The 22,560-nt window shown below is 39.5% G+C and overlaps 1 protein-coding gene across 6 annotated transcripts in view; it reads left to right on the top strand.

The window, feature by feature from the left end:
* Positions 1 to 22,560, top strand: part of GRIA2 (glutamate ionotropic receptor AMPA type subunit 2) — a 153,296-nt gene that overhangs the window by 46,462 nt on the left and 84,274 nt on the right. For all 6 annotated transcript variants that reach the window (XR_012803607.1, XM_075612573.1, XM_075612601.1 and 3 more), the window contains exons 4-6: positions 3,459 to 3,655; positions 5,075 to 5,128; positions 11,953 to 12,114. Coding sequence is in view for 5 of the 6 variants with exons in the window: in XM_075612573.1 (XP_075468688.1) it covers positions 3,459 to 3,655; positions 5,075 to 5,128; positions 11,953 to 12,114 (413 nt within the window). In the remaining variant the exon portion in view is untranslated. The remainder of the gene's footprint in view (positions 1 to 3,458; positions 3,656 to 5,074; positions 5,129 to 11,952; positions 12,115 to 22,560) is intronic.

Raw genomic sequence — 22,560 nt, 5'->3', positions numbered from 1 at the left:
TCGTAAACAATGTATGCACAATTTCTATAATGTTGGCAGATCAGGAGAAAATATATAATCACAGTAGACAGTAAAACAGATCTTGTTAAAAAGGCCTATATCAGAAATGATATGGAGTGCACCGTTTATCTATCCTGTTACAGATTGATATCTGTAGATTACCTGTATTGTTTTAGAACAGAGTGTGACAGTCTTGCTAGCTCTGCATGTACAAATGAGCCTTGAATTAAACAAAATGGGTCAGGTGTGAAGATCACCAATCAATGCTGAATGTGATGAATTTGCAAATGAATGACCCGGTTTTTCTGGTGATATGTGGAAGGTACAGTATGCATACAGGGACTTGTACTTCTTTTCCCTGTGCAAAATACAGTGAAAATATGACATCTGGAATTTGAAAATAATTTTCATGTAGTGTGACACAAGTGCAGTATAGTCAGAGTGCTATACAGTATATTAAGTAGTATCCAAATAAATGACGCACTGTTGTTTTATATATTTTTTTATATTTCCTATTGCTAATAGTTTTAAAAATTGGGCCATATACATGTAAAAAAAAATCCATACGACATGCAGAATCAGCATTTCATTTCACTGATGAGTTTTTATTTACTTAAAGCAACTTGGACTTTGTAACATTTTAGAACATGTCGTAACAGTACTGTATGTAAATCCTATCTACTGGACATGATTAGCACTTAGTTTTAAGGCCAGCGACTTCTCATAGACCTTTGGTCATTAAACAGACACAGTATGCTTTGTAGTAAAAATGGCTGAAAACTTACCACCAACTTTTGTGAAAAATGGTGGCAATTCATGTCCAAAATTGGCAAACATTTGGAAGAATTGTTACATTTCGCAGCTTTTTCAGGTATTTGCATCAGATTTTTTTTTAAAGTATGTATTCTTTCGTCATACTGTAGGAATTGACAGCTTTGACTCAAATTGCTGATTCTGCATGTCGTATGGATTTTTTTTTTACATGTATATGGCCCAATTTTTAAAACTTCAAGTTTCTTAAAAATTGGAGAGATCTTTTACAACGTAAAACGGAAGTAATTCTCACATCTCTACGTAACACTAGTGCTAAATTCTTCCAAGGAATGTTCAATATGTGAACAAAGATCAAGCGCAAATACTGTTAAAAAGATATATAAGAGGCAAGAGGTATAAATACTGTCCTGTATAGGGTGCAGCTCCTGAGATGGATTCAATCCAAATCCATAGAGACAGTGGGGCAGGTAATCGGGTACGCACTCACATCCAGGTATATATATTGAAAAGACAAAAAAATGCAATAGTGCAACAGAGTATGAAAATGAGGAAATCTTTCCTAGCCAGTATACTGATGTAATCCTACTCACATTTTATATGAGCATTTAGAGCCTTGTAGTTTTTAGAGTAACCAACTCAGGTAACAGATCCCAGGAGGAGATATCCCAGATATAGAAGAGCGGACACAATAATAGAGCAAGTTGCTTTATAAAAAAATAGTAGCACATACAAACATAGGTAGGTTTTGGGCATTGGCACCACCCTGGGTCATGTAGTGGGCGAAAGTCCAACAATCCCTGTTCCGTAGCAGAAACCACGTGGCGGCCATCCACTGCTACTCCCTGGGTCCAAGGACTCAATCCAGAATGGGCAATCACTCACAGGCACCAAGGTCTAGCACACCACCTACGTCCACAAAGCTGCCCTACGCGTTTCGTTCTCGCGAACTTTTTCAAGGGGCATTGATCCTTGAAGAAGTTTGTGAGAACGAAACGTGTAGGAAAGATTTCCTCATTTGCATACGCTGTTGCACTATTGCCTTTTTTTGTCTTTTCAATATATATATACCTGGATGTGAGTGAGCACCCGATCATCTGCCCTAAGAAATGTTCAATAGCATCACATCGGTTAACACTAACTAATTTGTATTTTTTTGTTGTTTTTTTTCCACACAAGGCACTTCGTAGAGGTTTTCTGTACGATGTTGGCAAATTTATCAATCATTGATGTCAGCAATTTTTTTATATGGGTTTCTTATTTTTAAGGCCATGTATTTTTCCCGGTTTCCCATTTCTCATTATACAAACATAAAGACATGTCTATGGTGTTTTTGCCCTTCTATTACATAATAAATTAAAAAAAAAAAACAATGATCCATAAAGCATACATATCTTTTTGTTTCTCTATTAATAAAAATAGTGGCAAGTTACAAATAATTAGACTTCTCTGAGCATGTATATGGGGCACATTTAGCATGTAAATTAAGAGGCTGTTTACCATCTACAGTACAGAACCTTGTGATCTGAGCCAGTGATTGAACATTAACTTTTCTCTAACATAATAAAATGAAAACCAAGGAAGATAAAGCAAAAAGTGAATAGCAGCTAAACTTGTCTTAAGGATGGTTTGATTTTTATACTGTAGTCAGTCTTGTTATTACGAAGCTCTTTATTTTGGACTGCAGGAAGACAGTGATACTGTTACACTGTATTGTACAGTTTTGTTTTAATAGGAGCGATTCCATCACATTACCAAATCAGTCAAAATATTACAATTCTACCACTGAAGACATGACTGGTAATAAAGATTATTGCAGATTTCAGGACATTTTCTTTTAAATAACATTTTTTTAAGTGATACACATACTCCTTTTTATTAAAGCTTTTTTTTTAAAGTACAAATGCCTTAAATATATAGGAAATACATCTATTGTTTTTATTATTACTATTATTATATTACTATTTTAAAGAGAATAAAAAGCAATACATTTAAGCCCCCATGAAATATTTCACCTTCTCATTTGTTATTATTTAACGGGTTTTTAAAGATCTTCAAGTAGGCATTTAACTACACGGCCACTGCTGATTAGGGCATACATTACAAAGAATCCTTCGAATCCTTCCTATGAAAGAAAAACAAAAAATACAAATAGCAGAAATTTACAAAATGGCAATGTGATTAAAAAAATAGGACTCACCATAGAAAGTACAAAGGAGCCTATTTAATGTGTGGATACTGTATTAATTAGTCAAGTAGGGCAGAGTTCTTCTTTAATAAGCAATGCTAATGGATTTGCACAAGCAGGATTATATTTTCTTATAGGTAATGTTTGGCAGTGGTTAAGTAGCAAACATTTTATCAAAAATAAATAACAGATCAGAAGAAGCACACAATTTTATAACTGATGCAGAATTGTTCTTCTTCATCCCATTTCAACAACTGTGATTCTCATTAACAATGTCTTCTTCACAAATATCTTGAGTTTCTTATAATAATAATAATAATAATAATAATAATAATAATAATAATAATAATAATAATAATAAAAAAAATTATTATTATTATTATTATTATTATTATTATTATTATTATTATATTAAAAGGAAATAATACCTAGTGAAGAATTTCACTTTGAGTTATTGATCAAGTTTACTGACATCATGGCCATTATTTTGTCGCTGCAGGTTTATCAACACTGCAAGCTGTGCTGGATTCTGCGGCTGAAAAGAAATGGCAAGTGACTGCAATCAATGTCGGCAACATTAACAATGACAGGAAAGATGAAACGTACCGCTCGCTTTTTCAAGACCTAGAAATAAAAAAGGAAAGGAGAGTGATTCTGGACTGTGAACGGGACAAAGTAAACGACATCGTAGATCAGGTTTGTCACAATTATGATCAAAAGCTAAACAGACAGATGCATACAGTACAGTACACAGCGACTACACACTAACGAGGAACTGAGGTCCACAGCAGTAAAGCTATGACACCGGATTGATCAATTTTGCCATATTCTCACATACTTTGTCAGTCATAATTTGCATTTTTATTTTTCACGCTTTTAGATGTTATGGGCCCATGTCTATGACTGCGTTTATAGTGCACGCAACGCGAACAAAGTGCAGCAGCTCTATAGGGCCGGTCATAGTAAGCGTGCGCTGAAGAGCAACCGCACTGCAGAATTTTGAGCCGATAGAAAATGTTGATTTTGTCGCACAACGGTTGAGTCACGTGAGCGGTTCAGCCAATGAGGGTGAAGCAGCCTCTTGATGTCACGGCCACGCCTCAAACACACCTCCCAAGCGCCTCAGATCACAGTGCAGAGATCGCTCAAGCGACAGGCGCGTGCCCGCCACCTACTAAAATCTCAGCCTATATTGTAGGGAGTCTGGCACTTGAAAGGTTTAATAAAATCTTCTTCAATCAAATCAAATTAAATCAAATTCAATCAAATGAGCGACTCAGATCCCCGTGACCTCTTGAAATGTTGGATGTTTATGTCATTTTATTATAAGATTGAAGATACATTCAATTCAAGTCAAATATGATTATACTCCTTTTATACTTGGCTTAGTTTGGAGAATCACAACCTTTTATTTGTAATGTTAGTTCTTCTACTGCGGAGGAGACCTCTAATATTCTCTATAGTGCCAGGTCCCCTGCTCTAATGAGGGATGTATAGAAATGTGTATGCTACGTACCTGACCAATCTGGTTTGTAGGAAACTTGCTAAATGCCTTGTAATGCTGAATAATGTTGAAGCTACTGTGACAGCCTATCACTAAAGAATGTCTAATTGTTTCTAGTAGAACATTTAAATAGATGTAACAAGAACTATTGCCTTGAACAATTCAATTGCCTTGAACATTGCAAAGCCAGTACAACCAACCTCACACTGATGAGACCCATTAAGGTTGAAACATGTCTGTGAGTGGTTTCTCTGGCTTTGCCTCTGATTCCCATGCTGTGCTTAAAAGCTGTGTTAACAGCGAGCATTACCTTATAAGTGTTTCATGTAAAAATGGATTTCAGGCAAAAGGTGACACGGACACGGTGTGCTCATTTGCATGTCCTTTCCCAAAATCCCTTGCTACTGTTGAAAGCACTGTATGCTAGGTGATAATGTTGAAGGGCAGGGTTGCAGACCTGTCTAAGACATGTGAATGTGCTCACATATACATATAGTTAGTACAACTGCAAATGGGACATATTTAGCATACGTTTGTCTTGGTGAAAATGTGGGAAGGAAGTTTTCCATTATATTACTAGTTTAACCTGCACAACTTTTATTACTTTGTAGGTAATTACTATTGGCAAGCATGTCAAAGGATACCATTATATCATAGCAAATCTGGTGAGTATATTTTGTATACCGTATATTTCAGCTCATTTGGTTGATGTTATCTTGTCTTAAAAAATGTAGCAATTTCAGTCCTGATAAACATAAGCAAGCATAATATTTTACCAGATAATTCTTGCTTCCTGCATTTTTGGTTACATGGAGTTCACCAGACAGCCAATAGGAGCAGAGAGTGGTAACCATCCTGCCCCTTCATATATAATGGACACACACACACAGGAACAAATCACCTAAGTGATCCAATATACCAGCACACACAGCAATTGAAGAAAAAAGTGATTTATTGGTCCATGATGCAGACAAAAAGCCAGACATTTCGGTCCCCCTGGCTTTTTGTCTGTATCATGGACCAATAAATCACTTTTTTCTTCAGTTGCTGTGTGTGCTGGTATATTGAATCACTTCAGTGATTTGTTCCTGTTTATACCTTCTTTCCCTTTACCATGCATCACGAACGCCATTTTATTGGCATTTTACCCTGTGTGTGCAGCCATTTTTGTTATATATGAGAATGTACAATATAATTATATCCCTATATACCAATAGGAACCACATAGTATCTACACACATTAATAGTAATGCAACACCCTCTTACATTTATACACCTACTCACACCATTGGTATACACTCCCACTCCACACACACCTCTTGTAAAGCTCTGTATACATACATTTATATCTACACACACATACATACACACACACACACACACTCTTAAGTCATTAATCGCATACTGCACAGGGGGGATGGATAGGCTTCAGTCACATATACAATCCAAGATGCACTGTTTTAAAGTAAAACCCTCTCTTGCTTTATCCATTTTAACACCGCAGGAAAAAGAGATCATGGTATCTCGAAAGCTCGCACAAATAAAAGCATTCAGTTAGCCACAGAACAATGTCATCTATTCGATTTTAATTATATATATATATATATATATAGTACAGAATAAATGAGTTCTTCAGTATTAGGCGATACCTTTTTTATTGGACTAACAATTTATGTCATAGGACAAGCTTTCAAGAGTTATCCTATCTTCTTCAGGTCTAGCAATACTGATATACAAAGGATTCAATGGCTAAAACAGTGTAGAGAGAGGAAAAAAAAACAACAGATATTTACTGTAGATAAGGTAGGGTGTTAAATGTGTTTGAAGCCAGGGGACAGTGTAAAAGAAAGGTGGGGAGGGGGAGAGATACTGGGGTGGGGGGGAGGAGAGAGAAAGTGTGGATAAGAATAGAGGCAGAAAAGGTGAAGGGAAACACAAAATGGATGTGCCCCCTAAAAGAATTCACTTAAATGCACACCATAACAGTGTAAAAATTAGCTTTTAATAAATTTACTTAAAACATATATTACCAAAGTAATGTGTAATGTGAATTAAAAATATATTAAATCAACGCTATCAGGCAACCTTGTCGTCAGTTATAAGTTCATACTATCCCAGTTAACCACTTAATAATGGTGGGATATGGAGGACACAGGTTGCTAGGAGTCAGGGTGTTAACCCCTCTGGAGCAACGGTGAGACCCAATAATGGAAGTGTATAGATGTACACAAGTGAGTGGCCAATGGGTTAAATGTCCAGCTACCTGGCTAGATCAGCCAGCACTGCGCACTATAATGGAGACTTTAGTGTGTTGAAATACGAGTGCTAGAGTGATAAAGCTGGCAAATGCAGTGATAATGGTAGTACATACACTGCAGCATAGACCTGCCAGACACGGCAGTGCTGTGCAAGGAAAGCAGGCACACTCACTATAAAATTAAAGGATTAAATAAATAACTAACTAATGGGATCAACACAGTTAGAGCCAGGAGACTGCTGACACTACATTAAAACAGCTCCAAGTAGGAGACTGACAACATTGCGCGTCCAACGCGCGTTTCCCTCCAGCAAAGGAGCTTCCTCAGGGACAAATTGCACTGCCGTGTCTGGCAGGTCTATGCTGCAGTGTATGTACTACCATTATCACTGCATTTGCCAGCTTTATCACTCTAGCACTCGTATTTCAACACACTAAAGTCTCCATTATAGTGCGCAGTGCTGGCTGATCTAGCCAGGTAGCTGGACATTTAACCCATTGGCCACTCACTTGTGTACATCTATACACTTCCATTATTGGGTCTCACCGTTGCTCCAGAGGGGTTAACACCCTGACTCCTAGCAACCTGTGTCCTCCATATCCCACCATTATTAAGTGGTTAACTGGGATAGTATGAACTTATAACTGACGACAAGGTTGCCTGATAGCGTTGATTTAATATATTTTTAATTCACATTACACATTACTTTGGTAATATATGTTTTAAGTAAATTTATTAAAAGCTAATTTTTACACTGTTATGGTGTGCATTTAAGTGAATTCTTTTAGGGGGCACATCCATTTTGTGTTTCCCTTCACCTTTTCTGATTCACTTTTCAGTTCACAGTTTGCACCCATTACTTGATTACCGCATTTATGTATTTGACTACTTCATTCAATTAGTATGGTTCTGTGATCACTCCCTATCCCTTTGTTGTTTCTTTAAGAATAGAGGAAAGCAGGATAATTACAAGCAATTTTGATAGGTTGTGAGAAAACCCATGTCCGCATTAAGTCCTTTGGTTTAGGTGTCAAAGAGTCTTATCATTCTGAGTTCAAATGTTTTCCGCTCTTGGGTGCTTTTAAACATTCCATTGAGGATTTTGATTTTTAGATCATTTATGGAATGATCTGGTTGTGAGAAGTGATGTCCCACAGGTGAGTAGTATCTTCCTTCTTCGTGATGGAGTATAGAGTGTCTGTGCATATTCATTCTTCCTTGTAGTTTTTGGCTGGTTTCCCCAATGTAGCAACCTTGGTCACATTTGTTGCATTGAATCATATACACTATATTTCTGGATGTGCAGCTGTATGATCCTTTAACATTGAATGTTCTATGGTTGTGACTGGCTGTGGGATCTTGGCAAATATGTTTGCAGAGTTTGCAGCGTTTGTTGCTGCACGGTTTTGTGCCATTATCCGTGTCTTTAAAATCGTTGTGAAGTTTTCTGCTGACTAATTTCTGTTTGAGGTTTGGTGGTTGCCGGAATGCAAGAATGGGAGGTTTGGGAAAGATTTCTTTTAATGTTGCATCCTCTGTCAGCATGGGTTGCAGATCTTTGATTATTTTTCGTATACCCTCTAGGGTAGGGTTGTATGTGGTCACTAGTGGTATGCGTGTGGTAGGTTCTTTCTGTCTGTATTGTAGCGGGTGTTCTCGTGGGGCTTTTATTGCAGATGTAATAGTTTTGGCAATGGTCTTTGGTTTGTATCCCTTCTGTATGAACGATTCGGTCAGGGTTGTGAGATGCCTGTTTCTGTCTTCAGTGTCAGAGCATATGCGGTGGTATCTTATAGCCTGGCTGTGTATGATACCTTGTTTTGTATGAGTGGGATGGAAGCTGGAGTTGTGGAGGTAACTGCATCTGTCAGTTGGTTTCTTGTATACAGATGTGTGTAGTTTGCCATCTTTCAGTGTTACTGTAGTATCTAGAAAGTTTACTAGGTTTGCCGAATAATCCATTTAGAGTTTAATAGATGGATGGAATGAGTTCAGGGACTCGTGGAATTGTTTTAGGTTTTCTTCACCCTCTGTCCATATTATAAACACGTCATCAATGTATCTGTAGTATTTGTAGGGTTTGTGGAGGCATGTAGTTAGGAATCTTTGTTCAAGATTTGCCATGAAAAGATTGTCATATTGCGGTGCCATCTTGGTACCCATTGCAGTCCCCATTAGTTGTAGGTACATTTCCTTGTTGAAGCTGAAGTAGTTGTGTGTGAGGATGTATTCTATCAGTTTGGTAATTACATATTCTGCCCTATCGCAACTGGACTAACACGGCTATTTTCTGCTTTATATATATATATATATATATATAAAAGAAATAAAAAAGGCGCAATCCTGTATAGCAATAAAAAACAGGAAATTTATTAATTAAGCAAGGAAGGCTAGGTGACTGAACAGATTAAAACAAACACAATGATGCCAATAGACACAATAAACACAATATATGACAATAAAAAACAAGAGTACTCTTGAAAATAAAAAAGAAGGGAAATATGACCAAAAAATGTCCAATAGCGCAAATGTAGTAGGCAGTGAGATGTGGGAGGAATTGTCACTTGATAGGTAGCAAATGACTGGAGCAACAAATGGGGAGAAGTAATTGACCCGTCAGATGATAGATTGCGGATGCAAACATGGAAAAATCAGGCTGATATTGACCTCTATAGATGGAGATGTGGGGTAAGCAAATAGTATAGGCAAGGGATTAAGGAATTAACAATTAAGGATTAACAAAATCACGCTGGAGATGAACATGTGATGCTGATCCGGGTAACACATCACATGTTCAACTCCAGCGTGATTTCGTTGGTGTGCTGACAGAGGGACGCGGAGACCCCTGTGGTCATCGCGGTTACATCCTTTGGTGAGACCATTCCTTAATCCCTTGCCTATGCTATTTGCTTACCCCACATCTCAATCTAAAGAGGTCAATATCAGCCTGATTTTTCAACATTTGCATCCGCAATCTATCATCTGATGGGTCAATTACCTCTCCCCATTTGTTGCTCCAGTCATTTGCTACCTATCGAGTGACAATTCCACCCACATCTCACTGCCTCCTACATTTGCGCTATTGGACATTTTTTGCACATTTCCCTTCTTTTTTATTTTCAAGAGTACTCTTGTTTTTTATTGTCATATATTGTGTTTATTGTGTCTATTGGCATCATTGTGTTTGTTTTAATCTGTTCAGTCACCTAGCCTTCCTTGCTTAATTAATAAATTTCCTGTTTTTTATTGCTATACAGGATTGCGCCTTTTTTTATTTCTTTTATATATGTATATATAAAGCAGAAAATAGCCGTGTTAGTCCAGTTGCGATAGGGCAGAATATGTAATTACCAAACTGATAGAATACATCCTCACACACAACTACTTCAGCTTCAACAAGGAAATGTACCTACAACTAATGGGGACTGCAATGGGTACCAAGATGGCACCGCAATATGACAATCTTTTCATGGCAAATCTTGAACAAAGATTCCTAACTACATGCCTCCACAAACCCTACAAATACTACAGATACATTGATGACGTGTTTATAATATGGACAGAGGGTGAAGAAAACCTAAAACAATTCCACGAGTCCCTGAACTCATTCCATCCATCTATTAAACTCTACAGGATTGCGCCTTTTTTCTTTCTTCCATTTAATCAGGATAGGCATATCCTCATTAGGGCTGCATCCTGCTAGCTCATTTCACCTGGGTCAGTACATTTATTAGTCACCCATTTACTCACTTATAATATTTCTTTTGTGTTAGTCCTAGCGCTGATTTTTTTCTGTTATATATGTAAAATCAAAATATATGTGTGTATATATATATATATATATATATATATATATATATATATATATATATATATATAAAATCTACGTGCAATGTAAACAAGATTCTACAATTTAACAATCTACCCACATCAACATAATTAATTCTGTACTTGTTTGTCGCAAGCTTTAGTGCACTAGTTGCATTGAATTGCAAGTTAAAGATGAGCGTGTATTTTGGAAATATTCCTACAAGTGGGTGCATCTGGGGAAAATTGAGAGCAAATACAGGATACCTTTGTGGGTTCCTGTGTGTGCTACCTATTTAGGTAACATTATGTTAGTTGCCATGAATTAACTGAGCTTTGTGGATTTACCCCTTAGTGGCCAAGTGGCCAAATGTAGAATTGCATGCTACCACTCAATTTTCTAATAACAAAAGGTTTGAACAAACTTTCGTTGGTTTGCGAAGAAATAGAATAATGTTTACATGTTTAATAAGCTGCATTATACCATCAAGTGCCAGTGCTTGAAAGTGTCCTATAGAATTGCACAGGTCAGTAAATATGGGCGATAATTGACAATACAATTCTAAGGTGAATCAAATGTGCTTTTTACTTTGGTTTTGTTAATGAAATATAGCACCATTTTGTGTGGTTTTTCTAAATGTAAATAATGCTTAGGATAAACTAGTTTCAGTTTTGGCACTGGATTAAGTTAATATTTATGTATGACGTAATAGAATTGTAAATTAGTATAAGCATACAAAAAAGGAACTAAGAACTATTTCTGCAAATTAAATTAGTGTTCTGTGTTTCAAAGAGAAAGCAAAATGGTCGTGGGATATGTTTTATTAAAAAAAAAAAAAAAAAAAAAATCAGACATGTAGTTAATGCATTAACCTGCAAAATATATTTTATTATTTTTGTTATTTTTTAAAACATAATTATCAATATTTACCTCAAGAACTTAAACTGTTTTGACAATGATTTGATTATATAGAAACTGCTAATGTCTAAATGTGTTTTTTTTTTGCCATATATAGGGATAAGAAATTACACACTTGTGTAATTGTAAATTGTAAATTGTCTGGCTGTGACAACATTTCTTGTTGAGTATAAAACTTGATAACAATGACTGCTATGGTTTCTGCACGTACTGTAGATAAGTTGTGGGGACTTTATCACACTTTTATCCTTGCAAATGTAATATGTACTTGGATAAATCTGACTGTATACAAGTGGAGTCAAATATTGATAAATTTCATCCATGCAATTTTTTTTGTGGCACTTATTTATTCATAAGTAGCATAGCATTACTGAATGAGAATTGAGTATATTGGTTTCTTTGCCTTGAAGGGGTCTTAAGAGCCACTCTTTCATTTATTAATATCCCACAGCTGACAGAAACATTGGCAAAATGAAAGTCTAATAAATGGATATTCTCTGCTCAGGGCTTTACAGATGGAGATTTATCAAAAATTCAGTTTGGAGGAGCTAATGTCTCAGGATTTCAAATAGTAGACTATGATGATCCGTTAGTCGCAAAATTCATACAGCGTTGGTCAACACTAGAGGAAAAAGAATACCCCGAAGCCCACACTACGACAATAAAGGTAGAATATTTCTGCTCTTGGAATCATTGTGTTTTGCAGGTGATGTCCGACTGCCCCACTTACAGTATATATAACTATGCAGATGGGTCTATGTATCAAGGCAAAAATAGTGAAAATCTGGGGCAATAAAACTGAACCAGATGCAATAGGATTTTTTCCTTTGTTACATCTGGTGCTGCTTTTTGGTCCCCAAATTGCACAACTTGATACATAAGGGTAGTAGAATGTTGTGAATTACTTTCATGTTTAATTTTTCATCCTACAGCATTTGCATATGTTCTTGTGTTTTTCCTTCATTGTAACGGCACAATATGTCACTATGGCTCATACTCTATAAACTGTGATGTTATTGATGCTGGGGAAAATAGCTCCATTCAAATGAACGGGACTAAAATCTTGTCCAGCACGGGGAATATAGCGTGACCAGGGAGGCAGTCAGGCGGTTCCCCCCCCCCGCCCGCTTTGTCCCCTTACATAACCAAAATAACGTCAGGAGACGGTAAACTGGAGGTAAAATTGGCCGCGGCTATTTTATTAATACATAAACTACGAGGGGTAAATGCCACTCCTCGCCAGAGTGTACTTTCCCGAGGAGGGGGAGGGGAGGGTCAGCCGGCCCCGCGCCGCTGCCGTCTGCGCGAGCGGGTTATCGACGTCATGAATATCTGACCTCGCCCACTCGTGCTCCCCCCGGGCTCAAACGGCCCAGCTCCAGTCTGGCAAGAACAAGCACCTACTCCCCACGAGCTGCCACCGACGACCCTATTTAACCCCCCTTAAACTAGGGCCGTGCCGCCAACCACTCCAGGACCCTCTCCAATCCCTCCTGTAGACTGAGATTAAACAGGTCTATCCCCGCCTCTGACATGTGTACCCAATCTGCCATCATCAATCCCCCTGCGCTAGCGTCGAAATCCGGGTGTCTTATCCCCCAGTCCCCGCACTGCGCAACAAACCTGCCCACGCCCCCGCTTGCGGGCCCCCAACCCCCTTACTAGAAGCACAGACTAGCTCCCCTCCTCGCAATGCTCCAAAGAGTGCTAATGATTGCCCTAACCTAGTAAATGCCGCATTAAAAAGTGTTGCCTCAAATGTTGAATAACGGACTAACCCTGTCATCTTAACCAGTCCATCCAATACTGCCGGCGTCACCGGCCTCCTGGCATCACTGGGCGGAGCCCCTGGAACCACGCCCCCTGCTCTTAGGTCATTTTTCCTGCGGATGAGCCTCTCCACAATTGGTGCATTGGTGCTTGAAACGACAGTTTGCATATGTGCACCGCCGCCGTTAAAGGCCCAGCACAACCTCTGGCGGGTATTGCCCTGTTTGTCCGTATTCGCGTAAACGCGACCCGCCTCCGCCCCTCCCTGAAAGGGCGTCGACTTGTCGGATAGGCCAATCAAGTCAATCCATAGGTCTGTCTCTTTCATGTCCCAAGTTACTTTCCCTTTGTGCGCCGCCATCTTCTGCCTGAACCTCTCATCATAAACCCACCAACCCTTACCCCCGTGTCTCTGATGGGCTTCGCCTATCATATCCTCGTTCTTAAACAGCGACGAACATAAGTGGGGCGACTTCTCTCCGATTACCGCGGCTAATATTCTAAAGGCACGGGCCCAATTGGCGTACGTGCGCGGGAAGAGACGCTTCTCGACGTCGTCTTTCTTAGCCTCCCCTTTCTTATCTGATCGCGCAAGCGCCTCCCTGTAATCAGGTAGTAGTGACAGGATTTCCACAAAATCTCCCGCCCAAATAGTCTCCTTTTCTTCCTTTGTCAAATGTGTGCCCAACTCATTAGTGATGCACAACTGTGAAGTTGAAAAGGCCCCTGCTGGAAGCGTTACCTTTGGCGTTGAAACGGCGTCCGAGACCCCGGCCGTGAGAAGAGACACCGGGGTCGATGAGGCTGGGGGAGCTAATAAACCCGGGACCCCTGCTGCAATGGGAAGGGAACAAGCGGTGCCGATGACCCCAGCCGTATAAGGAGACACCGGGATCGGGCTGGAGGCTGTCGTGGCGAGGTTTGATGCCACCGCCCCGTCGCCGATGTGCACCCCCCATGCAGCTGCAACTCCTAAAACTGCGCCTGCCTCTTCTGCCCCCGTTGAAGTCCCTGCGTCCGCCACGGCCCCCCGCTATCCTCCCAAGAAGGGAGGGAGGGGGAGGAGGTCCACCCCGCGCTACACTCCCAAACGGAGAAGGGAGGGCCCCCACCTGGGGGAAAGTGCACCGGGGGAAAGTGCAACTTACGTGGCCGAGGTAGGAGAGTGCAGGGAGAGATCCAGCTGGAGGTCCTTCCGAATTCGCTGGCGGGAGGCAAAGAGGACTTGCCCCCGCCAGCTTGGCCTTAAAAAGCCACGGTTGGCTCCTCCCCTGGACAGGGGAGGGCGATGCGGGGGCGGGCCAGGGGGGAGAAGGCCGCCCCCCCCCGGTCATGAAACCCCCCTGCCTATGGCTGGGAGGGGTCGCTTTACGTCTGTACTGACAAGGATCAATGTGAGAATGTCTTTCTAACAATTTTATCGAAGACTGAAGGAAATAAGAAATCAAAAACATATTGGCTATTACTCAGGATTAATCTATTGTTTGTAATTAACACAAATGTCATTTTTGTTCTTTAAATTCTAGGAACCCAATAGGGTAAATTAAATTGTTATTAAGGGCAAATGTTTCAACAAAATGTGTTATCAAAATACAAAATGATACTAGCTGTATTTTTTTATTACCTGTGATATTGTAACATTCCTAAAACACATTTTCATGCATTTAATGCATAATGAACTACAGGTTTTATTGCCATATGGATACCTACAGTAAGTGCCAAACATTCACAGAATTAATTTTCTGCATGGAAGGAAATACTGTATATTTCTATATTGAGGCTATAAGAATTAGCCATTACATTCAGAACAGATTTTGTTTTTAATTTTCAATTGCTTTTTTTTTAAATGAGTGTTTTGAAATTTATTGTAAAGGCCTTCCAGTATTCCCAGTTGGAAAAATAATTTCTAGCACACACAATAATAGCACGTCAAATTATTCTACTTGGAAAGCATTTAATTTTATGGTACAGTAGCATAGGAATAACCAGCAAAGTAAATCATTTCCCAAATTACTTGAGCTCAACTTCTTTCATTTTGTGAAATGTGTCTACAGTAACATTTTGAATAATAATAATAATAATAATAATAATAATAATAATAATAATAATGTTTTAAAGGAAAATAGTTTTTCCATGCAAACAGCATGAGACTGTGGGAAGTAGTTACATTATTTTATTTGAGGACCTTATATACATTTCGTTGAGGTATTATGTATTCATCTTCCCATACAAATATGATGTAATAAAGATTTGCATGGATTAGAAGCTGGTGTAATAAAAGTGTTAAAAAAGAAAAGTACACACAGCAGGGAGATGAAAATGTCTGTGTGGGGTTCTGGAGTGAACTTTTGCTCACTAGGGTTTGGTAGCTTTTTGGTAATCCCTACTACTGTATGTCCCAAAAGCTGCGTCATGCTTGTAACGATGTTCAGCATCTCATAAATCTTTCAGGTTCCACAGGAGATGACCAAATCACAGGTGGAGTTCACAGCTAGATGTATGTCCAGTTATAGCAACGGGGAAAAGTACCCAGGGTTATAATGCCCAGTATGTAAACATGGCAATAGTAAATATCACTAGTTTTATTTCTAACCTTGTTACCATTTTTTCCATTATTGTAATTAGAAAAACAGTAAGTGCATTTCTTCAGTTGAAAAAGTAACTTAATTTACATGATATTTAGATTAGCAATCAATCTTAAACCCATTACTTAACAAGTCAAATAACCTTAAATGTGGAATTATTGTACTTTTAACCAATTTTTCCACTCTTTTTTTTGTTGGTGTTGCAATTTCGAGGAATGGGCGCACAATTCTACCTTTAAATGAGTTAATGATGTGCTTTATATTTCTTTGGGGGAAAAACCGGAGTAACTGATACTTTACATTATGCTGCGGTGTCATGTCAGATCATGTCACTCACCTCTTATTATTGTTTTCTTTTAGAATTAGCCTTTGTGTTTTTATCTGTTGGTGTGGAAACAAATCACATATTTGTTTCATATTCATGTTGACTGTTTTACTGCCTCCGAGCATCTCTACACCAAACCAACCATAGGACATTCTGCATGTCCTAGTTTTTCTAGAGAGATAAAGGAGTGGCATAAATACGAGAAAAAAAATTAAAATTGTGTTATGTATATAAAAATATGCATCAACAAAAAGAAGAGGATGTACAACATACTTTATTACTGTATTCTCCTATTCTATGGCCTGGCATTTCAGATTTAACTGCACTAGCCAGAAGGTAATTCCACTCAACGGATGTACCATATAGTGTCAAATATAAAATAAATATTACAATTCTAAAACAATAGAAGTGAACTCCTCGATAAAGTACCTTATGGTACGAAACGCATAGGAGAGCTTCTTGTACCTCCTTTTAGTTATGTCATTTTTAAATAATCTTTTTGACCCTGACTCCCTTGGCTGTGTGCTGCTGTTCTTTTTTTTTTTGCACTAAGAGGGAAAACCTGACTTAATTAATTAATAATTGATCATTAATGATCTGACTATGACAACTAATCCACTTTATTGTTGGAGTGACCTGCAACATACTGCTGCTTCCCAAGTCACTAAAGGGCTTGACGGAAATGTGAAGAGAAATGGCATGAAAATAATCCTCTCTCCTAGAACGCTTTGGTATTCATTTTCTTCCTCTTTCCTGCCTCCCCTCCTGCCTCTCTCATTCCTTTGTTCACTGTCTCTTCATCACTTTTATTTCATTTCTCTTTTCCCTGACTCTCATCTTTCTCTTCAGTGCACCTCATTTCACCTTTCAGCACATTTTTCTCCCTTTCTTTACCTTCCTACCAGCTCTGTGGGGAATTTGACTTTTATAGGCACTGTAGTCAGTTACAACACTGACATTCTGCCCTTTCTACAGCAGCTCTCTTCCACCAATGCTGCTGTCATGTGGTCCTTCAAACTCCTTTTGGGCTCTATGTCCTTGTGATTTTCTTATCACCAATGGCAAGCTGTTGTCCCATTTTAAAAAAAATTAAACAAGTAAAATAGAAAATAAAATAAGAATTTTTATGCTTCTACTGATCTATCCAGCAAGTTGGCACCACAGCTATTCATCTAATGCTTGACTCTGCATACTAATCAAGGACACTCTCAACTAAGTCATCTTCCTGTGACCAGCTTCCGTTTTCTGCCTTGTTTTCTGTTTTCTGCCTTGTCACCTTTGATCCGTATCCTGTTGCGCCTGTTTTACCTGATCCCTGACACTGGTAGGACTCGCACGTCCTTGTTCCTTACCTTTTACCCTTTAAGTAGATTTCCTGGTTCCAGGCCAGGCTGGTCCCAGTCTTTCTTCCATCATGACCTGGGGGGCCTTGTATCTATCCCCCTTTTCGATCACTCTTGTCTTGGCCTATTACTGTAACTGTTTAAAACAACCACCAAGAGGTAGTGGAAGAAAGGTAGGTTAGTGCCATGGAAGCTGGTTATTTAATTATTATTATTTAATTGTTATTATTTAGTTATCAGGGCTGACATCTGGGGAGTACAGCCGGGACAGATGTCCTGGACCTGACAGAGAAAGGGGACCCCAAGGCTCTCAATTTCCTTGCACTGGGCCCCTGATCCCTGCTGTCTCAATCAGCTGGGCCACATGAGGTTCAAAGGCTCTGTCCTGCCAGGCATGTTTTATGGGAGGAAGAAGAATTTTATGGGATTCCACAATTAGTGTTTTAATGACTGCAGCCTTGTATGTATAATTCAGACACACCTATTTGGGGAATTTCATCTGAGGATGCACCTGCTTGGGCTACATCTCTGCTGGAACAGGACAGTCTAGAATAGTTTGTCACTGCTATGACTCAGATTTTTGGGGAATTTGGTAGAGGTTACAAAATTGCAGAACCTGCTCTTCCAAATCTGAAGTTAGGCCAGCACACATCATAGAATATGCATCTGAATTTTGACAATGGGAATCCAAGTTCAACTGTAATAACCCATTCATGTGTTCCTATTTTAGAGGATTGTCTAGTAGAATTAAGGATGAATAACCTGACTTCACCCTATGCATGCAGTTTATTTCAAATTGACAGATCTATCACCGAGTGGACACGCAAGAGATTTATATTTTGATTATTCCCTGCTCATGCACCGCTTGAAACAGTGAATTCATGTTAGAACCCATGTAAGTGGATGGTTCCAGAAACCATCTGTCCTCACAGATAAATCATCATCGTAAATTGAATGTCTTTATGCTGCAGCCAAGCCACCACATACTGGAATTCTCTCTGCTCATATGATAAATACAATCTGTTGCTAGGTTAAGTATTCTGTATATCTGGTGTTCGGTCTCTTATTTACAAGATTTTATCCTGCTTGTTTTGTGTGTGCCCAGTGCTCGCTTCAAGGTTTGTCAGACTAAACTCCAGGTTTGTTGATGGCAGTCCTGGGTCTGTTTATCCATGGACTTCATTGTTGACTTATGTACTTTACTTGGGAATTCTTCGTGGCAGTGGATCTACAGACCAAGATGGCCCATTTCATTCCAGCAAAAAGTTTTCTACAGGCTAAGACAACTGAGTTATTCTTGAATGAAATTGTTGGACTCTATTGTCTCCCTGATAAGATAAAATAACAGACAGAGCATTTTAGGATTTTCTGGAGTTCCTCTTACCTCTCCCATCATACTTTCAGTGTCTTCCTCCTCTATCGATATAATCTGCTGGGCACCCCATGTATGTGTCCTGGGACCTCTTCTTTTTTCTCTTTACACACTCTCTCTGGGTGACCTTATCACATCACTTCGGTTCAAATATCACCTCTATGGTGATGACACACAAATTTATTTTTCAACCTCTGACCTTACACGTGTTGTACAGACCAAAGTCTCTGAATGTCTCTCCGCTATATCATCCTGGATGGTCCTCCACCGACTCAAACTTAACATGTCAAAAATGGAGCTCCTTATACTTTCTCTCAAGTTTGGCACTACTACCCCCTTCTACATTACTGTTGGCAGCACTATCATACACTAAGTATCACAAGCATGCTGTTTTGGGGGTCACATTTGACTGTTCCCTCACATTCAAAAGGTTGCTAAAACGATTTTGTCCTCCATAATATTGCAAAGATATGCAATTTCCTCTGTTGCTCTACTGCTAAAACTCTTATTGCAGGCCCTCATTCTCTCCTGTCTCGACTATTGCAACCTCCTGTCGTCTTGCCTTCCTGCCTCTCACCTGTCTCCCCTTCAATATATCTAAACATTGCTGCTAGAATCACTTTACTCTCTCCTAAATCTGTCTCGGTATCTCTCCTGCTGAAATCCCTCTCCTGGCTTCCTATCAAATCCCGTATTACACACAGAATTCTCCTTGTCACTTTTAAGGCTATACACTCTTCTGCCCCTCCTTACATCTCAGCCCTAATGTCTTGCTATACACCATACAGACTCTTGCGTTCTGCTCAAGGATGTCTTCACTCTACCCCTTTTGTATCTGAAACCCTCTCCCACCTTAAACCTTTCTCAGTCACTGCCCCACACCTCTTGATTGCCCTTCTCCTTAATATCCATTAGCAGCCTATCTATCCACCTTTAAGGCCTATCTTAAAACTCACTTCCAAAATGATGCATATGGGTAGATCCGTGGTTGATATTATATACCTCATACTTCGACCTTGGCCCCTTGAAGATGCACTTACCAGAACAACTTCCTACTGTCCCTGCACGTACTTACAACTTAGATTGTAAGCTCTTCGGGGCAGGGACTCCTTTTCCTAATGTTGCTTTTATGTCTGAAGCGCTTATTCCCATTATGTGTTATATGTATTACTGCTGCGAAGCACTATGTACATAAATGGCACTATATAAATAAAGATATACATACACATTTTTTGTCAAGAGGAAATCTAATACACTATGCACTCTTTGTTTTATACCTTAGTATTTCTCTCTCCATTCCCTGATACAATGTGAACACCACTGCCAGAAGTGGTTTGACATCATCATGTCAAAACAATTATGATGTCACTGCATAAAACCTGTAACATGAAAACAATGTGGATGGTGTACAGTACAACTGTTTTTAAACGGAAAGTACAACAACATATTAAGACATAGGGAATAAGAACCAATATGAGTTAAGCTCACAACATGTCTAGACAAATATTAAAATATATTTAGTACACTTACAGTATATTTCTTACTTTGCTATTTCTTAGAGATGTCCAATTTTACATCTGTACCCGTTCTCATCCAATATAAAGAACTCTCAAAGTGGAACTCCTCAAATAAAACATATAATAATTAGGTTGAAACTAAAATATAAAAACATTGGAAAGATTAATAGAAACACACTATTCAAAAACGGAATACTTAAAGTATTTTTGAATAAAACATGTAAAATCCCTTTCCTCATTCATTCTATGGGGAATGAAAACTACAAAAGCTCTGTAATAGGTTAATGTAGGGGAGCGCAAACTTTTAGTGCCGCGCCCCCCTGTCTCTCTCCCTCTGGCTCTCGCACCCCCCCCCCCCGCCTACCTTCATCCACCTTTGTGGCAACGGAGGACATGATGATGATGAGGATGACCTTTATAGTGGCAGCCTGGCAGGGGTACGTGCAAGTTTTATTTATTTTATTTCTGCAGCTTAATGTTTTATTTGTAATGGACAAATGCACTATTATCCATATCTGGATAATAGTAATTTTTATTACTGTATATTACGTTATTTTACTGTATGTGTTAGGGGGCAGGGGTGGGTGTATTTATTGCAAAGTATTGGCTGTTGTGTGCTGTTGTGTTTTTTTGGCCACACGATTGGTACCGCGATTGGTACCGCAAGCCAGCGGGGATCACCCGAGGGCCCCGGACTCCCGCGGGGAGACATTCTCCGGCCTGTTGTATTAATTGTGTGGTGAAAAAAACATAAACAATGATTTTTTTTTTTTGTGGCTCCATTTCTTTGTGCCAGCCTTTAGCTGGTGCAAAAATCTGGCATGCTTTTAAAGTACGACTCACGTATTACTGCTTAGTGAATCACACAGACTAGCAAAAAACGGTGCGTTTGCCATTTTTTGCCAGATCGGACGTATTTTTTTTCATTGGCTGAAAAAATGCCTTTTTTACGCCCGATAAAGCCCTGTTATCACTGCTTAGTAAATCGCGTAGCAGGCAGTATCGTTCTTAAAAGCCATTTATCGTACTTAAAAGTACAGTAGTTATCACTGCTTCGTGAATCGCCCCCCTTGTCTTTCTCACGGTAGAGACACTAATGAATTTGGGGTTGCAAATCCCATTTGATGCCGCGTTGCCATGGTCACGTGTCCTAGCTGGCTGAATCCCAGTAAATAGAGGTTGCAGAGGCCTCGCGCAGTCCCCCGGCGCCTTGGGGAAGAGTGCGGGACCTCTGCAATCGCCCGTGCCCCCAAAACAAATTTTGCGCCCCCCAGTTTGCGCACCGCTGGTCTAATAACTGCTGCAGTTGTTAATACTGTGGAAGCAGCTCTGCTGTGAATTCTTTCCCCAAATTAGCAATTCACTACAAAGTGCCTAATTTTAGTCACCTGTTTGAAAAGAACTCATAGAGACAGATACCATTAATGAACACTTAGATGACAAAAGCATTTTCAGTACAGAAGGGCCCCGCTCATACGGCGGGTTCTGTTCCAGGCCGCCGCCGTAAAGCGGAAATCGCCGTAAACCGGGACCCGGCTGTACTGTATTGTACCTTTGAAAACAGAGATGCAGAGCTGCAAACCGACTGCTTCGCTGACAAATGGTATCTGACAAGGACTTGCACACGCGTTAAAACTGTTGTTTAGTGACAGCCGGATACTTTGCTGCAGTGCACATCATGCCGAAAATCGCCGGAAAAACGGAACAAGCGCCGAACCTAATGAATATGGGTATACATTGGGAAACGCGGTATGAGTGGAACGCTGTAAAGCGGAGCACCATAAAGCGGGGGAAGGTACTATGTCTGAACCCACGATTGGCCAGAACATAGACCTAGTCCCACCTTCCCCCCCTTGTCACTCAAGGAGAGCTGCCTTTGTGGGGAGAACCCATAATTGGTTTCTGGCACTGCCTGTTCTTGTCAATAAGGCAGTACAGAGATACTCCTCTCTCTGAATGGAGCAATGGATCAGGAAATCCACAAATGTAATCCCCTTGTTTCTCCTCTCCTTCGTGGTAGATGTACCCAGGAAATAATAAGAGATGCCAATTGCGCAGTATGTCTAAAATTGTATTAGAGATTATAAAGAATAAAAGCATATAGATGTACACTCACATTTGATACATATTAGCAGTCATGGTACGAAATCCCGATCGTTAAGATTCCTGAAGAAGTCGTACCGACGAAACGCGTTGAATCA

This window comes from Ascaphus truei, chromosome 1 (genome assembly GCF_040206685.1).
Source record: "Ascaphus truei isolate aAscTru1 chromosome 1, aAscTru1.hap1, whole genome shotgun sequence".
Classification (NCBI taxonomy): Eukaryota; Metazoa; Chordata; class Amphibia; order Anura; family Ascaphidae; genus Ascaphus; species Ascaphus truei.
This window is presented reverse-complemented; position numbering and strand designations above follow the sequence as displayed.